Source organism: Alexandromys fortis, unplaced genomic scaffold, assembly GCF_014885135.2.
Source record: "Alexandromys fortis isolate MF-2015 unplaced genomic scaffold, M_Fortis_MF-2015_v1.1 scaffold_73, whole genome shotgun sequence".
Classification (NCBI taxonomy): Eukaryota; Metazoa; Chordata; class Mammalia; order Rodentia; family Cricetidae; genus Alexandromys; species Alexandromys fortis.
The window spans coordinates 8698985-8716301 of record NW_026067959.1 but is presented as its reverse complement, the minus strand read 5'-3'; the positions used below and the strand labels follow the sequence as shown (position 1 = coordinate 8716301).

The 17317-nt window shown below is 41.8% G+C and overlaps 1 protein-coding gene across 4 annotated transcripts in view; it reads left to right on the top strand.

Annotated features, from left to right (window-relative positions):
• Nnt (nicotinamide nucleotide transhydrogenase) overlaps nt 1–17317 on the top strand; it is an 86023-nt gene that overhangs the window by 3864 nt on the left and 64842 nt on the right. For all 4 annotated transcript variants that reach the window (XM_050152781.1, XM_050152780.1, XM_050152782.1 and 1 more), the window contains exons 2-6: nt 1012–1214; nt 6359–6588; nt 8141–8358; nt 12773–12860; nt 16564–16652. In XM_050152781.1, the coding sequence (XP_050008738.1) occupies nt 1064–1214; nt 6359–6588; nt 8141–8358; nt 12773–12860; nt 16564–16652 (776 nt within the window). In that variant the 5' untranslated portion in view covers nt 1012–1063. The remainder of the gene's footprint in view (nt 1–1011; nt 1215–6358; nt 6589–8140; nt 8359–12772; nt 12861–16563; nt 16653–17317) is intronic.

The window sequence follows — 17317 nt, the reverse complement described above, 5'->3', positions numbered from 1 at the left end:
AATGGAGAGGCACATGGTGAATGCCTTCTGTGTGAGCCCTGAGATCTGCCAAACAGGGCAAAGGTGGCTGAAGGTACAACCAAGAGAAACTTCAGCTAGCGCTGTTAGGATTGGTAATAAATAAGTGGCCACGTTTTGCTTCAATAAACTTTATTATAAGAAACCTCTGAGGGGGCTGGAGGGATGGCTCAGTGGTTAAGAGCATTGCCTACTCTTCCAAAGGTCCTGAGTTCAATTCCTGGCAACCACATGGTGGCTCACAACCATCTGTGATGAGGTCTGCTATCCTCTTCTGCTCTGCAAACACACACAGATTGAATATTGTATACATAATAAATAAATATTTAAAAAAAGAAAGAAACCTCTGGGAAAAAAAAGAAACCTGTGAAACAAAAATTGGCCACTGTTGAGAACCCCTTTCAAAAGAATCCACAGCTCTATGTACATCTGTAGGTACAGCCTGAGGTAGTAAAGATATTATGGATTTTTTCTTTTCTTTTCTTTTGAGTCTTATCCCTGCATATTTATTTTCTTGGGTGGGAAACATGAATCTCATGTTCATTTAGGCATGGGTCATGAGATTCCACTGGCAGAGTTAAGCATTTTACTTCAGTAGATAGGATGGTGATGTGTTTTGTATGATTAGCAAACACATCTTTTTTTTTTTTTTAGATAACTTAAGGGAAATTCAAATATAAGTTTGATTATATGTAACTTTTGGGAAAATATGTTGACTTACAAGGTAACTTTGGTGTAAGATGTGGCTTAGCTCTTTAGGTGTGCGTTGAAGGCATTTTAGAGTTTGTATATATGCACTGTTGCGGGAGGTCCTTCAAACTCTCCAACACACACACACACACACACACACACACACACACACTTGTGTGACTCAGGCCTGGAATTTGATGCTGAGATTATAATCCCAATTTTAAGTAGCACATAGATTTCCTGCTCAAATGACAAGGCAGCTTTCTTCTTGGCATATAAACGTTTTCTTTTCTTCCTTTTTAGTAATCCACCTTCAAGGAATCAGGGGCTCGGAAAGCTGGGAGCACGAGGCAGCATGGCACACCTGCTGAAAACGGCGGTGACTGGTGCCTCATGTCCCTTCCTTAGCAACTTGGGGCCCCGAAAGGGTCTACCTGGGAAGAAAGACCTTTTGCGAGCACTTCATACTCATCGGGCACTGTGGTGTCAGTCACCCGGAAAGCCAGGTAAAAATTTACTCCTCCTTGTGCTGTGCTTCAAGCCCTTGGTGATACATGCAAGAAAACTCATGAAATTCCATGACCTGGTATTTGTGAGTGATGGTCATAAACAAAACAAAATGAGCATTTTTTCTTCATATTTCCCACTTATAGAATTTCCAGACTGCCATTGTTAACAGAGGAGATAAAAATAATGGGAAGAGAAAAGCTTAGCTGGTTGTATTTGGGAGCCTTTTTCTCATAGTAACCGTTTCTCCTGGCAGCCTTCCTTTGTTCCTACAAGGTACTGGGATGAAGTCTATTAACTGATTCTACAATAATGTTCCTTGATTTAGTAAAAAGCAACGTTCTTTCTTCAAAATCGCTGCTGTCTTCTTAGCACTTACAGAACAATAGTGAAGGCTTCCCGTGGCCTGTCAGGTCTTCTCTGATAGGAGAAGTCTCACTTGCTTCTGTTCTAGGTACAAGCCAGGAGGAGAAGAGACTCAGGGGGTCACCTTCTCAGCTGAGTCACCCCTCTTTTAGCACCTTCCCAAGGACCATCCAGGCACAGGGTCACTCACTGTCCAGCCCTAAGCATGTGGGCATTTGTCAGGAAGACTTAGACATTTAGTTTTTATTCCAGATGGCGTTATGCCCTGCTAAAAATGGCATTTAGTTCCGAAGGTGAAAGAACAGCAGGGACATTTCTTCTCCCTCTTAAGACTTGCTGGACTGATTTCTAGTCACCGAGCAGCTCTGTTTCCTTGAATGGATTTCATGGCCACTTTCCATGTTCTTGGGTGACAAATCACTGTTGGCATCGTATCTTTCCCAAGTTTATCTTTGGTCTGCTCTGGAAAGCCAGATCACCTAGTGGTAAAATTGAAAAGATAGAAGCAAATGACCATGTTCAGGACATGAGGGTTGTCCTTGTAAGTAAATCTATAGACATTAAGATCTCTGCATTACCATGTTTAACTTTTAAATTTTATTTTTCACAGCTATTTAAAAAATTATTCTTTTTCTATAATAAAATATTAATTTCTAGGCTCCAAAGCTACAGAGAAACCCTGTCTCGAAAAACAGCAGCAACAACAACAAATTAATTTAATTACCACACTGAAACACGTGAAAAGTAATCCCAGTCAGTATTCCTTTTCTTTCTTACCCCTCCCTTTTTGAGGTAGGGTATCTCTCAATGTAATCCTGGCTCTCCTTGGACTCTGTGTAGACCAGGCTGTTCTGGCTCTGCTTCTCTAGTACTTGGATTAAAGATGTGTGCCACCGTACCTAGCTTCTATTTTTTCTTATTTGGAATATTTTTAATTTTAATACTAGCCCCAGTTCCTCCCCTCCCCTTTTCATGGCTCTCCCACCTCCACCCATCCCACCTCCCACCCACTCCTCAGAGGAGGTAAGGCCTCCCTTGGGAGTCAACAAAGTCCCTGCTTCTATTTTTAGCAGTAGGCTTGTTCAAAGAATGGTCCAGAGTACATTTGCTTGGTGTTTTTCTTAGGGCTTTTTTTGACATATAAGAGACTTTTTCATTACTGGAGATCAGACCTAGGCCTTCAAACAGGCTGGCCAGGTACGTGACCACTTGGCTATATTGTCAGCCCCTCTTCCCTACTTTTCTTCTCTTTACTTGTTGAAGATGCCGTTCTTATTCGGTAGAATCCCCAGTGCTCTAAATTTGACAGGCGGCGTTCCCTTGATTGGTTTGACTGAGTCGGTTTCTTTTCCTCATATTTTTTTTTTTTTTGGCTAACATTTAACTAGACCCAGAGGCTCTGTCAACTTGAGGATACATTTCTGACAGGAACACTGGTAGTATTATATATTATTGTTTTTCATCAGGAAGACCCTTTGGTCAGTGTAGGTGCTGTCCTTGTGATCTGTCTGATATGAAGTTCCCATCAGCTTTCTTTCCTTCAGATACTTTCAGATGCTTTGATTGATGGTCCTTAGCTAAATTCGTGATTTTATTAGGACTTTAGAAATGGCGAGACTCCGTCATTCTTCATTTATCATCTAGATTTTTTCTATAAAGGAAGCACAGTTTCTTGCCATCCCCATGAATAAATGCTCTTTCCCATGCCTTATTAGTTCTGCTAACAATCGGTTGGTTCCCTTGTGTATCGATTTCCTATTCCCGCTGTAACAAATGATCATGAGCCTACTGGCTTTTTAACCTCTGGGAGACAAAGTCCAAAGGAGTTGTCACTGGGCCTCTGTCCAAAAGTTGGCGATTCTGCCCGCGTCCTGGGAACCGTTGGGGAGAACTGTCTCCTCTACTCTTCCAGCTTCTGAGGAGCTCCTGTGTTGATCAGGCTGTGGCCCTGTCTCATCTTGATAGCCTCAGTGTGGCATCTTCTCATCATTCCTTGACTAGGACTCTTTGGCTTCCCTCCTCCACATGTAAGCACTCTGTGATTACATCATAGCGCTCCAGATTATTCTTCCTGCTGTAGGCCAAATGATCAGCAATCTTAAGTTCATCTGGCATCATAATTCTCCTGTGTCAAGTATAATGTATTCAGAGGTGGTAGGGATCAGGATGGGGATATCCTTGGGAAGCTGTTATTCTGCCCATCCGTTGTATATTCTAAGTTGAGCAATACCATTTAAAATTCTAAGTACTTTTTTTGATAATCAACGTGAATTCATGGATTATAATACCTTTAGAAGTGCACCACACCATTATTCTTTAAAAGTTTTCCTTTTATTTTATGGTTGTCTTTGCTGACACGTATGGCTGCGCACACATGTGTTTCTGGTGCTTAGGGAGGCTAGAAGAAAACCTCCTGGAACTGGAGTTATAGACAGCTGCGATCCACCATGTAGATGTTGGGTGTTGAACCCTGGTCATCTAGGAGAGCAGCCTGAGTATCTTTCCAGTCCCCATTAATTCCTTTTGATTCTCAAGTTACCACATTTGCTAATGGAAGCCATTTCAGGTTGGCTCTTGTACCATTTTTTTTTTCCTTTTTTGAGACAGGTTCTCACTATGTAGCCCTGGCTGGTTTTGAACTTGCTATGTAGATCAAGCTGGTCTTGAACTCATAAAGGTCTACCTACCTCTGCCTCTGGAGTGCTGAATTAGAGGAGCACACCGTCACATCGCTCTCCTAAGTACTTCTGGCTCAATTCTGCTATCTTTAGTAGCTGGCCCTGGCTTTTCAAATGTGGGGCTTAGATTTGAGGCTATCAGATGAGAAGTAAACTCCAGAGAAGTACATATTTGACTTAATTTTACACATGGATCTAAATATTTGCCATCCTTCTATGCTTATCCCTTTTCAGGTAGGAAATACATATTGATCTGCCTCTACTATACTGTAAATTATTAGAGTATAAATAGTATGGGAATATAAGACTATGCTCAAATGCGAGTATTTTCAGGGTGCCTTATTCTGTCAAAAGTCTCAATAAGTTATTCTTATTTATAAGAGTATTATTTATAATTTGATTCAGTTTTAATTATATATTCAGTGGCAAGAATGGAATTTTTGAACTATAGTAAAATCTATACAGAAACATACTGTTAAAAAATGTGTTACTGACTGGGCATGGTGGCACATACCTTTAATCTTAGCACTCAGGAGGTAGGGACAGAAGGATTTCTGTGAGTTTGAAGCCAGCCTGGCTTACAGGATGAGTTCCAGGACAGCCAGGGTTACACAAAGAAATCCTGTCTTACCCTCTTCCTGCCAAAGTGTTAATGGTTTCATATTGATTAGAGCATGAGAAGATACGAATGTCCTATAGGTAAAGCTACCTTGAACTCTGCACAAAGATGTTTGTATTACATGCTTTCTTTTAGGCTGTACGGAACAGAATCACAATCAGCTTCTATCTTGTGTTGAGGGTTTACTTGATGGATTCTCAGATAAAAGGGGGGGGGGCCAAGATACCTCTCACCATCTTGGAGAAGTAGAATGCATTCTGGGTTTCCCAGTTATGGCTTGTCATTCTCTAAATAGTCATGATTACTATGTCTGCCAGTGTTACCCCGGGCTTCTCTTTGATGTTTGTGTCATGGCTGCATTGAGAAATAACCAACATACATCCACGCTCCTGGTCTCTATCTGTAACTTCTCTGTTTAACCCTCTCTAGGAGAGAGCATGATTGGGTAGAAACTTCAGTTCCTTTTAGGTTTCTGTGATAAAACATCACATCCAAGAGCAGCTTGGGGAGGAAAGGGTTTATTTCGGCTTACAACGTTCAGGCCACTTTCCATTACTGAGAGAAGTCAGGGTAGGAGTTCAAGGTAAGGACTCGGAGGCAGGAGCTGAAGCATGGAGAGGTCATGGTTGAACGCTGCCTGTTGGCTGCTCCTTGTGGCTGCTCTGCCTGCCTTTTCATACCATGCAGGATGACCTGCTCAGGACTGGTACTGCCCCCAGTGAGCTGGGCCCATCCATATCAATCATTAATTAAGAAAATGCTCTGCAGCCTTGTGCACAGGCAAATCTTACGGAGGCATTTTCTCCAATTTTTCTTCCCAAACGTTCTATCTTGTGTCAAGTTGACATAAAACCAGCCAACAATCACTGGCTAACATAGACTGTCATAGAACCCACAATTCCTCTGTAAGTCTTGTCATAGGCAGGGGCTGCTGGCTTCTCTCAGGTCTGGCTTGTAAGATGTTTATCTTTGACCTGGCTGCTGGCCTCTTGCCTAATCAGTTGCTGCTAGAGTCTCAAGATCCAGCGCTTGGAGATCTATGGAAGCTTCCTCTGGCTAAATTGCCAGGAAAGCGACCTGAGACATGGTAGCCTTTAAAGGAACGATTGTAGAGCTATTCTTCAACATTTTCTTTCTGTCTTTATTAAAGGTCAGGATAGGAAGACTGTAACCCCAGAGGGCGGAGGGAGGCTGGCATGCTGTGTGATTTCTCAACTCAGGGATTTTTTTCTCTTAGGACTAGAGCAAGCTTATCCTGTGCCTTAGAGAGAGGTATTCAATTAAACAAAATATCTCATGCATTCAGGATGGCATGTACAAAAATTTATCACTCTCAAAAAAGGTAAATGGATCATGATTGTGAATTGTTATTTTCAGTAACGACTTGTGCAAGGTGTGTTTTGAAGAACAGACGTCCCATTTCCTTGTCCTGATGTCCCCTCTTCCGCTTTTTCTAAACTTTGGTTTTGTTTGTTTCTAGGAATTCCATATAAGCAGCTGACAGTTGGGGTCCCCAAGGAGATTTTCCAGAATGAGAAACGAGTAGCCTTGTCTCCTGCCGGTGTTCAGGCCTTGGTCAAGCAGGGCTTTAATGTCGTGGTGGAGTCAGGAGCAGGCGAAGCTTCCAGGTTCCCAGACGATCTCTACAGAGCAGTGGGGGCCCAAATCCAAGGGACGAAGGAAGTTCTGGCTTCTGATCTGGTGGTCAAAGTAATCACCCCTTTCTCTCTTCCGTTTCTAGTTTTGTTTTCCTTTTTGAGACAGGGTCTCATTGTGTAGCCCTGGCTGGCCTGGGACCCACAGAGGACTGCCTCCCCGGTGCTGGGATTAGAGCTACCACACTTGGCTTTTCCAGTTTTCTTAGTGCTCTTCTTTTTGTTTTTTAATTGGCATACAATAATTGTCCGTATCCATGCACTGTGATATTAACATGTATATGCAATGGCCAAATCAGAACAGTTTGCATATCTACTATAGTAAGCATTACCCATTTCAGCTTTTCCTATTTTAAAGTCATGCTCTTTTTCTCGATGAAATGAGTGTGTATTATGAATATTCTTTATGTACCAGGAAATGTAACCTTTTTTTTTTTTTAACCCTGGAAGGGAAATGGAGATCTTCATTTTTATATTCCCTGGGTGGAACTTTCTTTTGATTGACTACGGAAAATTTCGCTATATGATCCATGTGTATGTAGACTTCCTGCTGGTTGTTATGTACTGCTAGGATGAAAAGAAGATACTGAATCCAGCCCGGGATGCCATGTGCAGCATCTGATGCCCGAAGGCAGTTCGCTATTTACAGGGACATAGTGCTGTTCTAGAAACAGCACGGCCATCCTGGACAAGGTAGCGTTAGGCTGAGTGACCAATAGGCTAACTGACTTTGAAAGGTCTTGAGCTGGCCTATGGCTCAGAGGTGAAGAGCACTGTTGCTCTTCCGGAGGACCCGGGTTCAGTTCCCAGCACCCACATGGCAGCTGTCTGGAATGTACAGTTTCTGACCCCTTACATAAGCACACACACCAGCAAAACACCAGCACACAGAAGAACAAATTAAGAAAGAAAGGTCCTGAGATACCAGACAGCAGAAATTTCTTTCTTTTCTTCTTTTCTTTTCTTTCAGACAGGGTTTCACTATGTAGCCCTTGCTGGCTTCTGGATTTGTAGACTAGGCTGCTCTCCTATTCACAGAGATCTGATCAAGTATGCCCACTACCACTCAGTTCTAGGATTGAGTCTTTGAACACAAAACAAATGTTTTTTTTTTTTTGGTTCCTTTCCCCTAATATGTCTTAATTTTTTAATAGAGTAAGTTTGAGGAGACCAGGTTCATTGTAAAAATCTTTTGAGATAGAGTTTCTTTGAGTAACAGCTCTAACTGTCCTGGAACCAGCTCTGTAGACCAGATGGGCTCACAGAGATCCGCCTGCCTCTGCCTCCCAAGTGCTGGGATTAATGGTGTGCACCACCACTGCCAGCAGGCTAATATTTCAGTGTTCTGCAGTTGTCACGCCTGATCTGGTGCTCTGCCCAGAGGCTGTGCTTTTTCCTCAGAACAGTTCACACAGGTCTCTCTAGTCACAGGGTAGGTAGGACACATCTTCATGTGGTAAAGCACAGGCAGACATTGATTGATGGAAGATATACCTCAGAAGTATTATTTAGACAATAGTGCCTTACAAAAACTGTCCTGTTTATTTAAAAGACACGACGAAGGTGCCGACGGTTTTAATCTGTGGCTTGTTTGACTTTCGTTTCAGGTGAGAGCACCCATGGTTAATCCAGCGTTAGGCGCTCATGAAGCTGACTTCTTGAAGCCGTCAGGAACTCTCATTAGCTTCATTTACCCCGCCCAGAATCCAGACTTGCTAAATAAACTTTCCGAAAGAAAGACCACAGTTCTGGCAATGGACCAGGTTCCAAGAGTCACAATTGCTCAGGGGTATGACGCTCTCAGCTCCATGGCCAACATTTCTGGGTAGGTATATTCTTTCTCCTTTCAGTTGAACAAAAGCACAGGGAGGGGGTTCATGCTGCAGGTCTCCTAGAGTTTTACCTTGTCAGAGCTGCTGAGGGCTGAGCTTTTTATATGTATGTTAGCTTTTATGATTCATTTTATTTGTCACAATAATCACAGTAATATGTGTTACACGTCTTATCTTTGTAGTTAGAAGCAAATATTTGTACCAAAGGAAATAGCTGCTGGTGTTTGCATGAGGAAGCTGTATTTATTTATAGGTTGTACATACACTCATTAGATTGAAATGGTTGCTTTTATAGGTCACACATAGTTGGATACTAGCTCTTTTACATGTTGTAAGGTAATACAGTTTGAAAAGCCCTGAGAATTTACGACCAGAAGCTTATCAGATTTTAGGCTTTTTACAGATTTGGAATGTTTATATAATGAATTATCTTGTGTATGTGATCCAAGTATGCACATAGAATTTATTTATATTTCACATGTATTTTATACACACAGGTAGTTTGTAAATATGTTTTGGAATATTTGTACATGAAATGGTGCATTTCAGAAGGGTTTTTCAGAATTTTTTTTTTGTTTTTGATTTTTGAGACAGGGTTTCTCTGTAGCTTTGGAGCCTGTCCTGGAACTAGCTCTTATAGACCAGGCTGGTCTTGAATTCACAGAGATCTGCCTGCCTCTGCCTCCAGAGTGTTGGGATTAAAGGCGTGCACCACCCGGTCAATTTTTGGGATAACCTCAGCCTTGAAGTATGCTTAAGATTGGTTTTGGGTATTGGTGGTGCAAGCCTTTAATCCCAGCACATGGGAGGTAGAGGCGGATGGATCTCTGTGAGTTTGAGGCCAGCCTGGTCTACAGAGTGAGTTCCAGGACAGCCAGGACTGTTTCACATAGAAACACTGTGTTGAACTAAACCCCCCCCCCCAAAAAAAAAAAGTAGTAGATTTCCATATGGCTTTCCCAAACATCCTTAGCAATTAAAACATTGTTGGAGGCATCACCATTCTTGATTTCAAATTATACTACAGATCCATGGTAAAACTACATGGTGCCGGGATAAATATAGGCATACCGATCAATAGAATAGAGTCTGGTAGAAGAAACTTGATCCTTAACCTCTTACCCTGAACTCAAATCAGTTCCAAGCAGACCAAAGACCTCACTGTTAGATCTGAATCTCTAAGAGTTTTTTTTTTAAAAGATTTATTTATTTATTATGTATACAACACTCATTTCATGTATGTTTATATGCCAGAAGAGGGCACCAGATCTCATTATAGATGACTGTGAGCCACCATGTGGTTGCTCGGAATTGAACTCAGGACCTCGGGAAGAGCAGGCAATGCTCTTAACCTCTGAGCCATCTCTCCAGCCCCTGAATCTCTAAGAGTTAAGAGGAAGTACAATCAGGGTCTAAGCTGAGGGAGGACTTTACAAATAGGATCTCAGTCACTCAGGAAATAGGAGGACCCACAATCAACAAGTGGAACCCCATGAAATGAGAAAGCTTCTGTACTGGAAAGGAAGCTGTTAATCAAAGGAAGAGGCAATGGGAACAGAATGGGAACGATTCCAAGTGTCTTCTGCGGCATGTTACACAGAAAAGCTTTCTAAGATCCACTTTGCTTGCAGGAGTACGCCCATAATTAAGCCTGCGGTGTCGTGAGGGACAGGAATGAGCACCCACTTCCTGTAAGGGTAGCAACAATCCGGAGCCAGGGTAATGCTTAGGAAAACAGCTTCTCAAAGAAACTAATTAAATTAAATTTTAAACTAATGTGAATGAGGCACCAATAAAAGTATTAGAAGGGAAAACGGAGCATGTAAAAAAAAACCCAATATAAATAAAGCCTTTTACAGAATCTTGCGTGAACTGGAAGGTTCTTAAGTTTTTGTTTTTTAAGTCTCTCATTCTCTCTGTGTGTGGATGGTAAGTATGGGCTTGCATACATGGTGGTCAGAGGACAGCTTTCAGGAATATACTTTTCTGCCTTATTAGGAAGGATCTCTTGTTTGTACTGAGCCGTATGCTCCAGGCTTGCAGGATTGCAGCCCCGCAGGCCCGCAGCCCCGCAGGCTCACATCGTCTTCAAGGTGATTCTCCTGTCATCACCTCCCCTCATGCTAGAGTCGTGCTAGGATTACACATCTGTGCCCCCGTTCAGCTTTGAAAACGTGGGTTCCTGGGACCCAGCTCAGTCTGTCAGGCTCGCGTGGCAAGCGCTTTTATCTTCTGAGTCATCTCACTGGCCCAAGTTTTATGTTTTAGATGTGACATTTAAACTGTGCCATGGATCAAATACGCCGCAGAATCTACTTTGTGTTTCAGCCGTTTACCCCATTCGTATGTATGTTAAAACAAGTTAGCAGTATTTTAGGGGCTGCGGCGGTAGCTCAGTCAATATAATGCATGGTGCACAAGCTTGAAGAACCGGAGTTCAATCCCTAGTACCCATGTGGTCTAGGGGAGGTGGCACAAGTTCGTACTGCCAGTGTTGGCCAGATGGATCTTACTAGCCAGCCTAGTCTAATTACCAAACTCAAGGTCCCAATGAGAGATCATCTTCCCCCTACCCCTTTTGGTTCGTCAAGATAGGGTTTCTCTGTGTAACCAGGCTGACTTAGAAAGCAGTGTTGGGATTAAAGGCATGCACCACCACTGCCCAGTGAGACCCTGTCTTAGAAAAAAAAAAAGGTTCAAAGCTCCTAAGGAGCAACACCTGAGATTGGCTTCTGATTGCTACAAGTTTTGTCCCCCAACATGTGTACCACCAATAAGAATACATACGCCAGCACCCACCCAAATAATAAATAGAAATGCATTTTTGCTGTCCTTAATATAAGGTAGCAAATGATTTGTTGAAAAAATTGTTTGTGGAATAAAGTCTGCCAGGGGCCAAAAGGAATTGCTGCCATATTTAGTGGCTGGGAGAGTGATTGTTACACAATGTGGGGCTTAAAATGTTTCATGCAGAGTTTTAAAGATTCTGTCACGTAAGACACATGTTGGTGGGAGAGTATCAAAATCAGCTCTGGAACAGTGTGTTTAGCTGCAGAATCTCTGGAGCAAACGAAGTATTATGAGACAATGTAAATAGGTCTAATTAGTGCTGAGGACTATAGGTTACATTTAGACGGGGCAGAGTGTTCAGAAACACCTAGTCTCTATCTTGAAAATATTCTTCCTGTTCCAGTATGCTTGAGTTACAATAATGGCAGTGATGACAGCATGCTTTTGTATTAATTGTTTTACTAAGTAATATTAAACTATGAGGGAGAGGGCTTGCTGCAAGTCAGCGCATGAGTCTTAGTATTAAATAGTTGCATTTAATTAAGTAAAGCTAGCATGGGAACGAGATTAGTGTCGTGCATCCCAAACATCCTAGTAAGAAAAGATGAGGCTCGCTGTTAGTTTTTATTGGGTAACTTGCTTCTATAGCTGAATTATATTTACTGAGCATTGTCATATGACAAGAATCACACTTAGTATTTTGCATGCATTAACATATTTAGTCCTCACAATGACTCTCAAGAAATTGATGCACTTCTTGACTCTATTATATAGATATATTGTTTATATGGGAAACATATAAACATACATAGTTTGTCTAAATATATACTGTTTCTTTATATTTATTTGGAATATATAGTGTATGCATATTGTATAAACATATACAACATATTGTATATATAGGAAAGTAAGGACTGACTTTGCTCAGGGTCTTAAATCTGATCAATTGGTCTGTCCCAGGAGCCCAAGCTTTCTTCCACTGTATAGCAAAGGTAGTTTTCTTTTCCCCTCATGCGTCACAGATAATCTAAACCTCCCCTTAGTGTGATATAACTACTCATAGCCATTAAAGAAAATTTGAACAACATACTAAAATTAAAAGTGTGGTTTGAAGATGTGGAGCCTCTACCCGGGAAGAAAAGCACTCTCGAACTTCTTGCGTCTTTGCTTGTTTCTATTTTGTCAAGTCTGCAGTCTTTGTTAGGAAGGGCCTGGCTGGCTCCTTGGATGAGGGTCTGCATCCACAGCCGTGTTGCTCAGCTCAGACTTCTTGTTCTGCCGACTAGCTGGGGGCCCATGGGCAAGTGTTTCCACCTTTGTGTCTGTGTCTATGAAGTAGATGTAGTAATCGTACCTGTTCAGAGGCTGATTGTGAAGGCTGGAGGGGTAAGTATATACACATTGCTTAGAAATAATCTTGGCATAGCGTAACATCCAAACACGATGTTTCTGCAGATATGTAACTGTCAGGTTATAATAATGTATAGTCCCTTGCCTTTTAGCTTATAGATATGTAACTCTCAGGTTATAATAGCTTATAGATATGTAACTGTCAGGTTATAATAATGTATGGTCCCTTGCCTTTTAGCTTATAGAGGTCTCTGTTTACTTTTTCAGCTATAAGGCTGTTGTTTTAGCAGCGAATCATTTTGGAAGGTTTTTCACCGGTCAGATCACAGCTGCTGGAAAAGTCCCCCCAGCTAAGGTGCGTACAGCTTCCAGTGTCTCTTCATGAGGTGAATCGAAGGTGTCATAAAAGAGTTATTTTCAAAGGTGTCGCTGTGTGTTAGCGTCGCTGATGCTTTTACGCTTAGAAATCTAAAGTAAAGCCATGGGGCTGAACATTTAACACTGCTTGAAAGAGGAACTTTGAGCCTTTTGCTTGTCTTAGAAGCGCTAGTCTTTTTTTTCTTTTTCTTTTTCTTTTCCAGTTTTTGTTTATTTCAATTCCTAAATGGATTTTGGCTAGGTTGCCCTGTGGGCCAATTTCCTACAACCTTTTAAAACGCTTCAAGGTTTTAGTCAGTAAATCTGTGATTCTTGATTACTGAAACACCGTTTGTAGAAAACACTTTGATGTCTTTACTCTTGCCATGCGTGCGGAGGGCGTCAAGAGGAAATAATGGAAGATGAATCAAAGCACCGTGGAAGGGTGCGTCTCCCTGAATCCAGACTGCCAACACAGAGAGAAAGAGAGTGGCTAATGGCAAGCAGGATGGGGGGTACAAGCATAGGAGATTATGCTGTGATCCTTTTATAGAGTCCACTAAATAAAAACCCTGAGTTGAGGAATAAGAAACAGGACTTGGAAATGTTGTAATCCATCTGGCTGCTTTCTGTTCTTAAAACTCGTTTTACAAACTCAGAATTGTTCTACTAATAAATCTACGAAGAAAAAATAAACAAAGAAGCAAAACACCAAGCACCCTTGAGAAAATAGATCATGGAAAGAAAAGCAAGTCCATGAGGTGAAGGCCAGGGTGTTCAGGAAGAATGTATACGTGAACGCCATAGATGTATGGTACATGAGACACTAGGCTTTCTATATTTGTACTATGAAACTTTATCTTATTGCGTAAGATCACAAGGAAATGTCTGGCATTCAAGCTGGCCAGAAACTTGATGCTGTTCTTAAGCTGGCTGAATGCATCGAAGTGCATGCCAGCAACTTAGTTTTTATTAGAATCTTTGTAGAAAGGTGTGGAAGTTTAGAGGAAACTTGGAAGAAGGGATTAAAACTGTGAGACAAAACCCAAGAGGCTTAACAGAAGAGCTAGTAAGTTATTACAAGGTAGAAAGGTAACTGTGTCTACTAGTGTTTGAATTCAGTGACCCAGGCAGGGGTAAAGCTTCTGCCTGCAAGCCTGTTGACCCGAGTTCAATTCCTGGGACCCACTGGTAGAAGGAAAAGAAAAATCAACAACTGTGAGTTGTCCTCTGACCTTCGCATGTGTACTGTGGTATGCTTTCCCCCTTTCCCACCCCTTGCACACAAATGAATAAACTCTCACTAAGAAATAAATTCAGCTGAAGTAACTTTGGTTTGATGTACGAAGTAATTTTCTAAAATTGAAGGGTTAGATCCTGTGAGGCTTATCATGTTGAATATTTTAAATTTATTTTTAAACATAGAGTTTTTTTTTTTTTTAACTTGTCTAGAAGGAACTAAAATCACTTTGATGCATCTGATGTGTTGAGTACCCAGTTTAGGTGTGAGGGACAAGCTTGAACAAGATAAACGCCGTCCCTACTGCATGGAAATTGCATTCCAGTTCAGGGCACGATGAGGATGGGAAAACCCAGATAAACATTTGATAGAAATATAGTTATAAACAGGAACCAGATGATGGGATGATGTGTAATGAGAACATGCTAACTTCCTAAGCTAGGGGATAGGAAAGCCTCCCCCGTCTTCTGAAACTAGGGATTTAAGATGCTGGCCAAAGGAAACACCATATAAAAGATACTGAAATGGAGAAGAATTTTGCATGTTCTAGGGAAAGAAGGCTTTGGAGGGTGATGATGAGCAAGGTGGAGCATGATCCAAGAAGATGTGGAAAACACAGGTCTGACTGGGTGATGCCTGGCCACCCCTACAGGCTCTCTTATTGCAGGTCAGACAGATGTGCCTCCCTGTGCCTGGCTCTTTACATGGGAGCTGCAGATCTGAACTCAGGTCCTTGTGATTGTACAGAAAGCACCGAGCCATCTTCTAGCCTAACTATTAGTTATCTTGCTGTATAATAAATCTCTTGATTTCTCCCCCCCCAACTATAATCATGTGTCTTTTTAATTCTTTTCTTTTCTTTTTTTTTTAAAGATTTATTTATTTGTTACGCACACAACTTTCTGCCTCCATTTATACCCATATGCCAGAGGAGGGCGCCAGATCTCATCACAGATGGTTTGGAGCCACCATGTGGTTGCTGGGAATTGAACTCAGGACCTCTGGAAGAGCAGACAGTGCTCTTAACCACTGAGCCATCTCTCCAGCCCCAATTCTTTTCGTTTTTGAGAGACTGTTTTGTTCTGTAGCTCATGCTGGCCCTTTAACCCCTCCCATTTTTTAAGAATATGGTTAGAGTGATTTCATGCATATGAACTATTTCTTGACAGGAGAATTGGCCTAGTCCTGTACTTTATAAATTCTTGTTTGGTACTAATATTTTCTTTCAAGTGTTACTGGAACTTTTGTGTAGAACAGGGATGGGGCTTTGGAGCTTAGACCCTGATGTTTGTTTGCTGAGGTGGACTTTCTCTTCTTCTGAACAAACCACCATCATCAACATCCGTTGGCATGGCTTCTGAGGCACTGCCTAGGAGGTCACTGGAGCACACAGTTTTGCTTGTGTTGACTTCTTAAAAAGCAGAAGGAGCCGTGGGCCTGATGGGTGAGTGAGAATTTACAGACTTCCCTATTTCTCTGGGTAACATTTTTTGTTACTACAGGAACAGGGAGTTGCCTTCATCTAGCCATTTATGGGATACACAAGCCTTCTTTTCTCAGGAAAGCCCAGTTAAGGCTAGAAGCATCACAGTTTTCACTGTGTTTCTGTGCAGGTCAGGGAGGCGGAAGTTTCTGTGGGATTCTTGGGTTCTCTCAGCTCTAATCCTCCTGTGGTTAGGGAGATTCACTTATATCACATCAGATTTCAGATATGTGTCATTCAAGATGTTTGTCAGTTCTGTATTTGGTTACCAAGCCTTCAGAAGCATTTTAACTCAAAATAGCCGTTGGTATGAACATTTTGTCAAAATTGTGCCCATCATTGACATGTTTTTCAGTGTTTTATGAACCCAGGAAAGTCTTAACTTTGGAGAGGGAGAGGGAGTTGGAATACCATCCTGGCATTCTGGTGGTAGCTTCTGTACAGTGAGAATGAACTTGTTAGTCTTCAACATGTGTGGCATTGATTGTGCTTGCTCTGAGGTTCTGACTGCCAGGACATTTTTAGGGAAGGTTATTGGCTGCTGGAAAAGACCATTTCTTTGATCAATTTAAAAAACCCCAGTGATTTAGCTGAAGGATAGACCCTTTACTCCATCCATGTGGTGACCGGCACCACTGATTGAATGCTAACTGTACCAGGCACCAGGAGTTGCCAGCTGGTGATCTTCCACCATCATCTGGTAACAAATTTTAAAACATTCCATGACAAGCCTTGGTGGTGTACACCTTTAGTCCCAGCACTCGGGAGGCAGAGGCAGGTGGATCTCTGTGAGTTTGAGGCCAGCCTGGTCTACCCAGCAAGGTCCAGGAGAGCTAGGACTACACAGAAAAGCCCTGTCTTGAAAAAAAAAAAAAAAACCAAACAGCAGCAGCAACAATAACAGCAGTGACAACAACAACAGCAACAAAAGCCAAGGCAAATCAAAATGAAAGGCATTCCTTGTTCTTTTTTTCTCAGATCCTGATAGTTGGCGGTGGCGTTGCTGGGCTCGCTTCTGCAGGTGCAGCAAAGGCGATGGGTGCCGTTGTCCGAGGATTTGATACAAGGTGAGCACTCAACTAATAATTAATGTTTAACTGAAAACGCTTGTTTCAAATGGGGCCTATTACATTAGAGATAAGAATAGCTCACGGAAGCTTTTCTAGTTCCTCTTTCCAATTGAATTTTCTTTTTGATTTTTTAAAAGTTGGCTCGATGAAAAATTTATTATTTACTGGAAAAAAAATTGGACGTGCTTTGCCTCAGTAGAGCAGAAATAATAAAGTGATAAAGTTCTTTGTGTGCATTGGCAATGGGGCCAGAGTTGTCTCTGGTGAGCTTGCAGCTTGTGGTGTGCCCAAAGCTAATCTGTACATTGGGAGGAGACTATGCCTAGTGTTGACTGCATGGAAGTAACTAGAACTGTCTGGTGACAACCTCCAAATGCTTTTTTATTTGGTGAGATTGGGTATTGTACCCAGTCCTCATACATGCTGGGTAAATGCTCTGCCACTGAGCTATAGACTGGGCCTTCAAATCACTTCTTACCTAGGAATAGGGGCACATGAACTGTACTTGTAGTATTTAGGCTAAGGCATCTGCTTTGGGTGTAAAGAGAGAGCTGACTATTTTCTTCTGAAGATTATAGGACATGTAGGAGAAACTACTTTTCTGTGTGCACTGTATTTCTTGAAAACAGTCCATAAAACCTTTTCCTAGGTTGTTTGCAAAG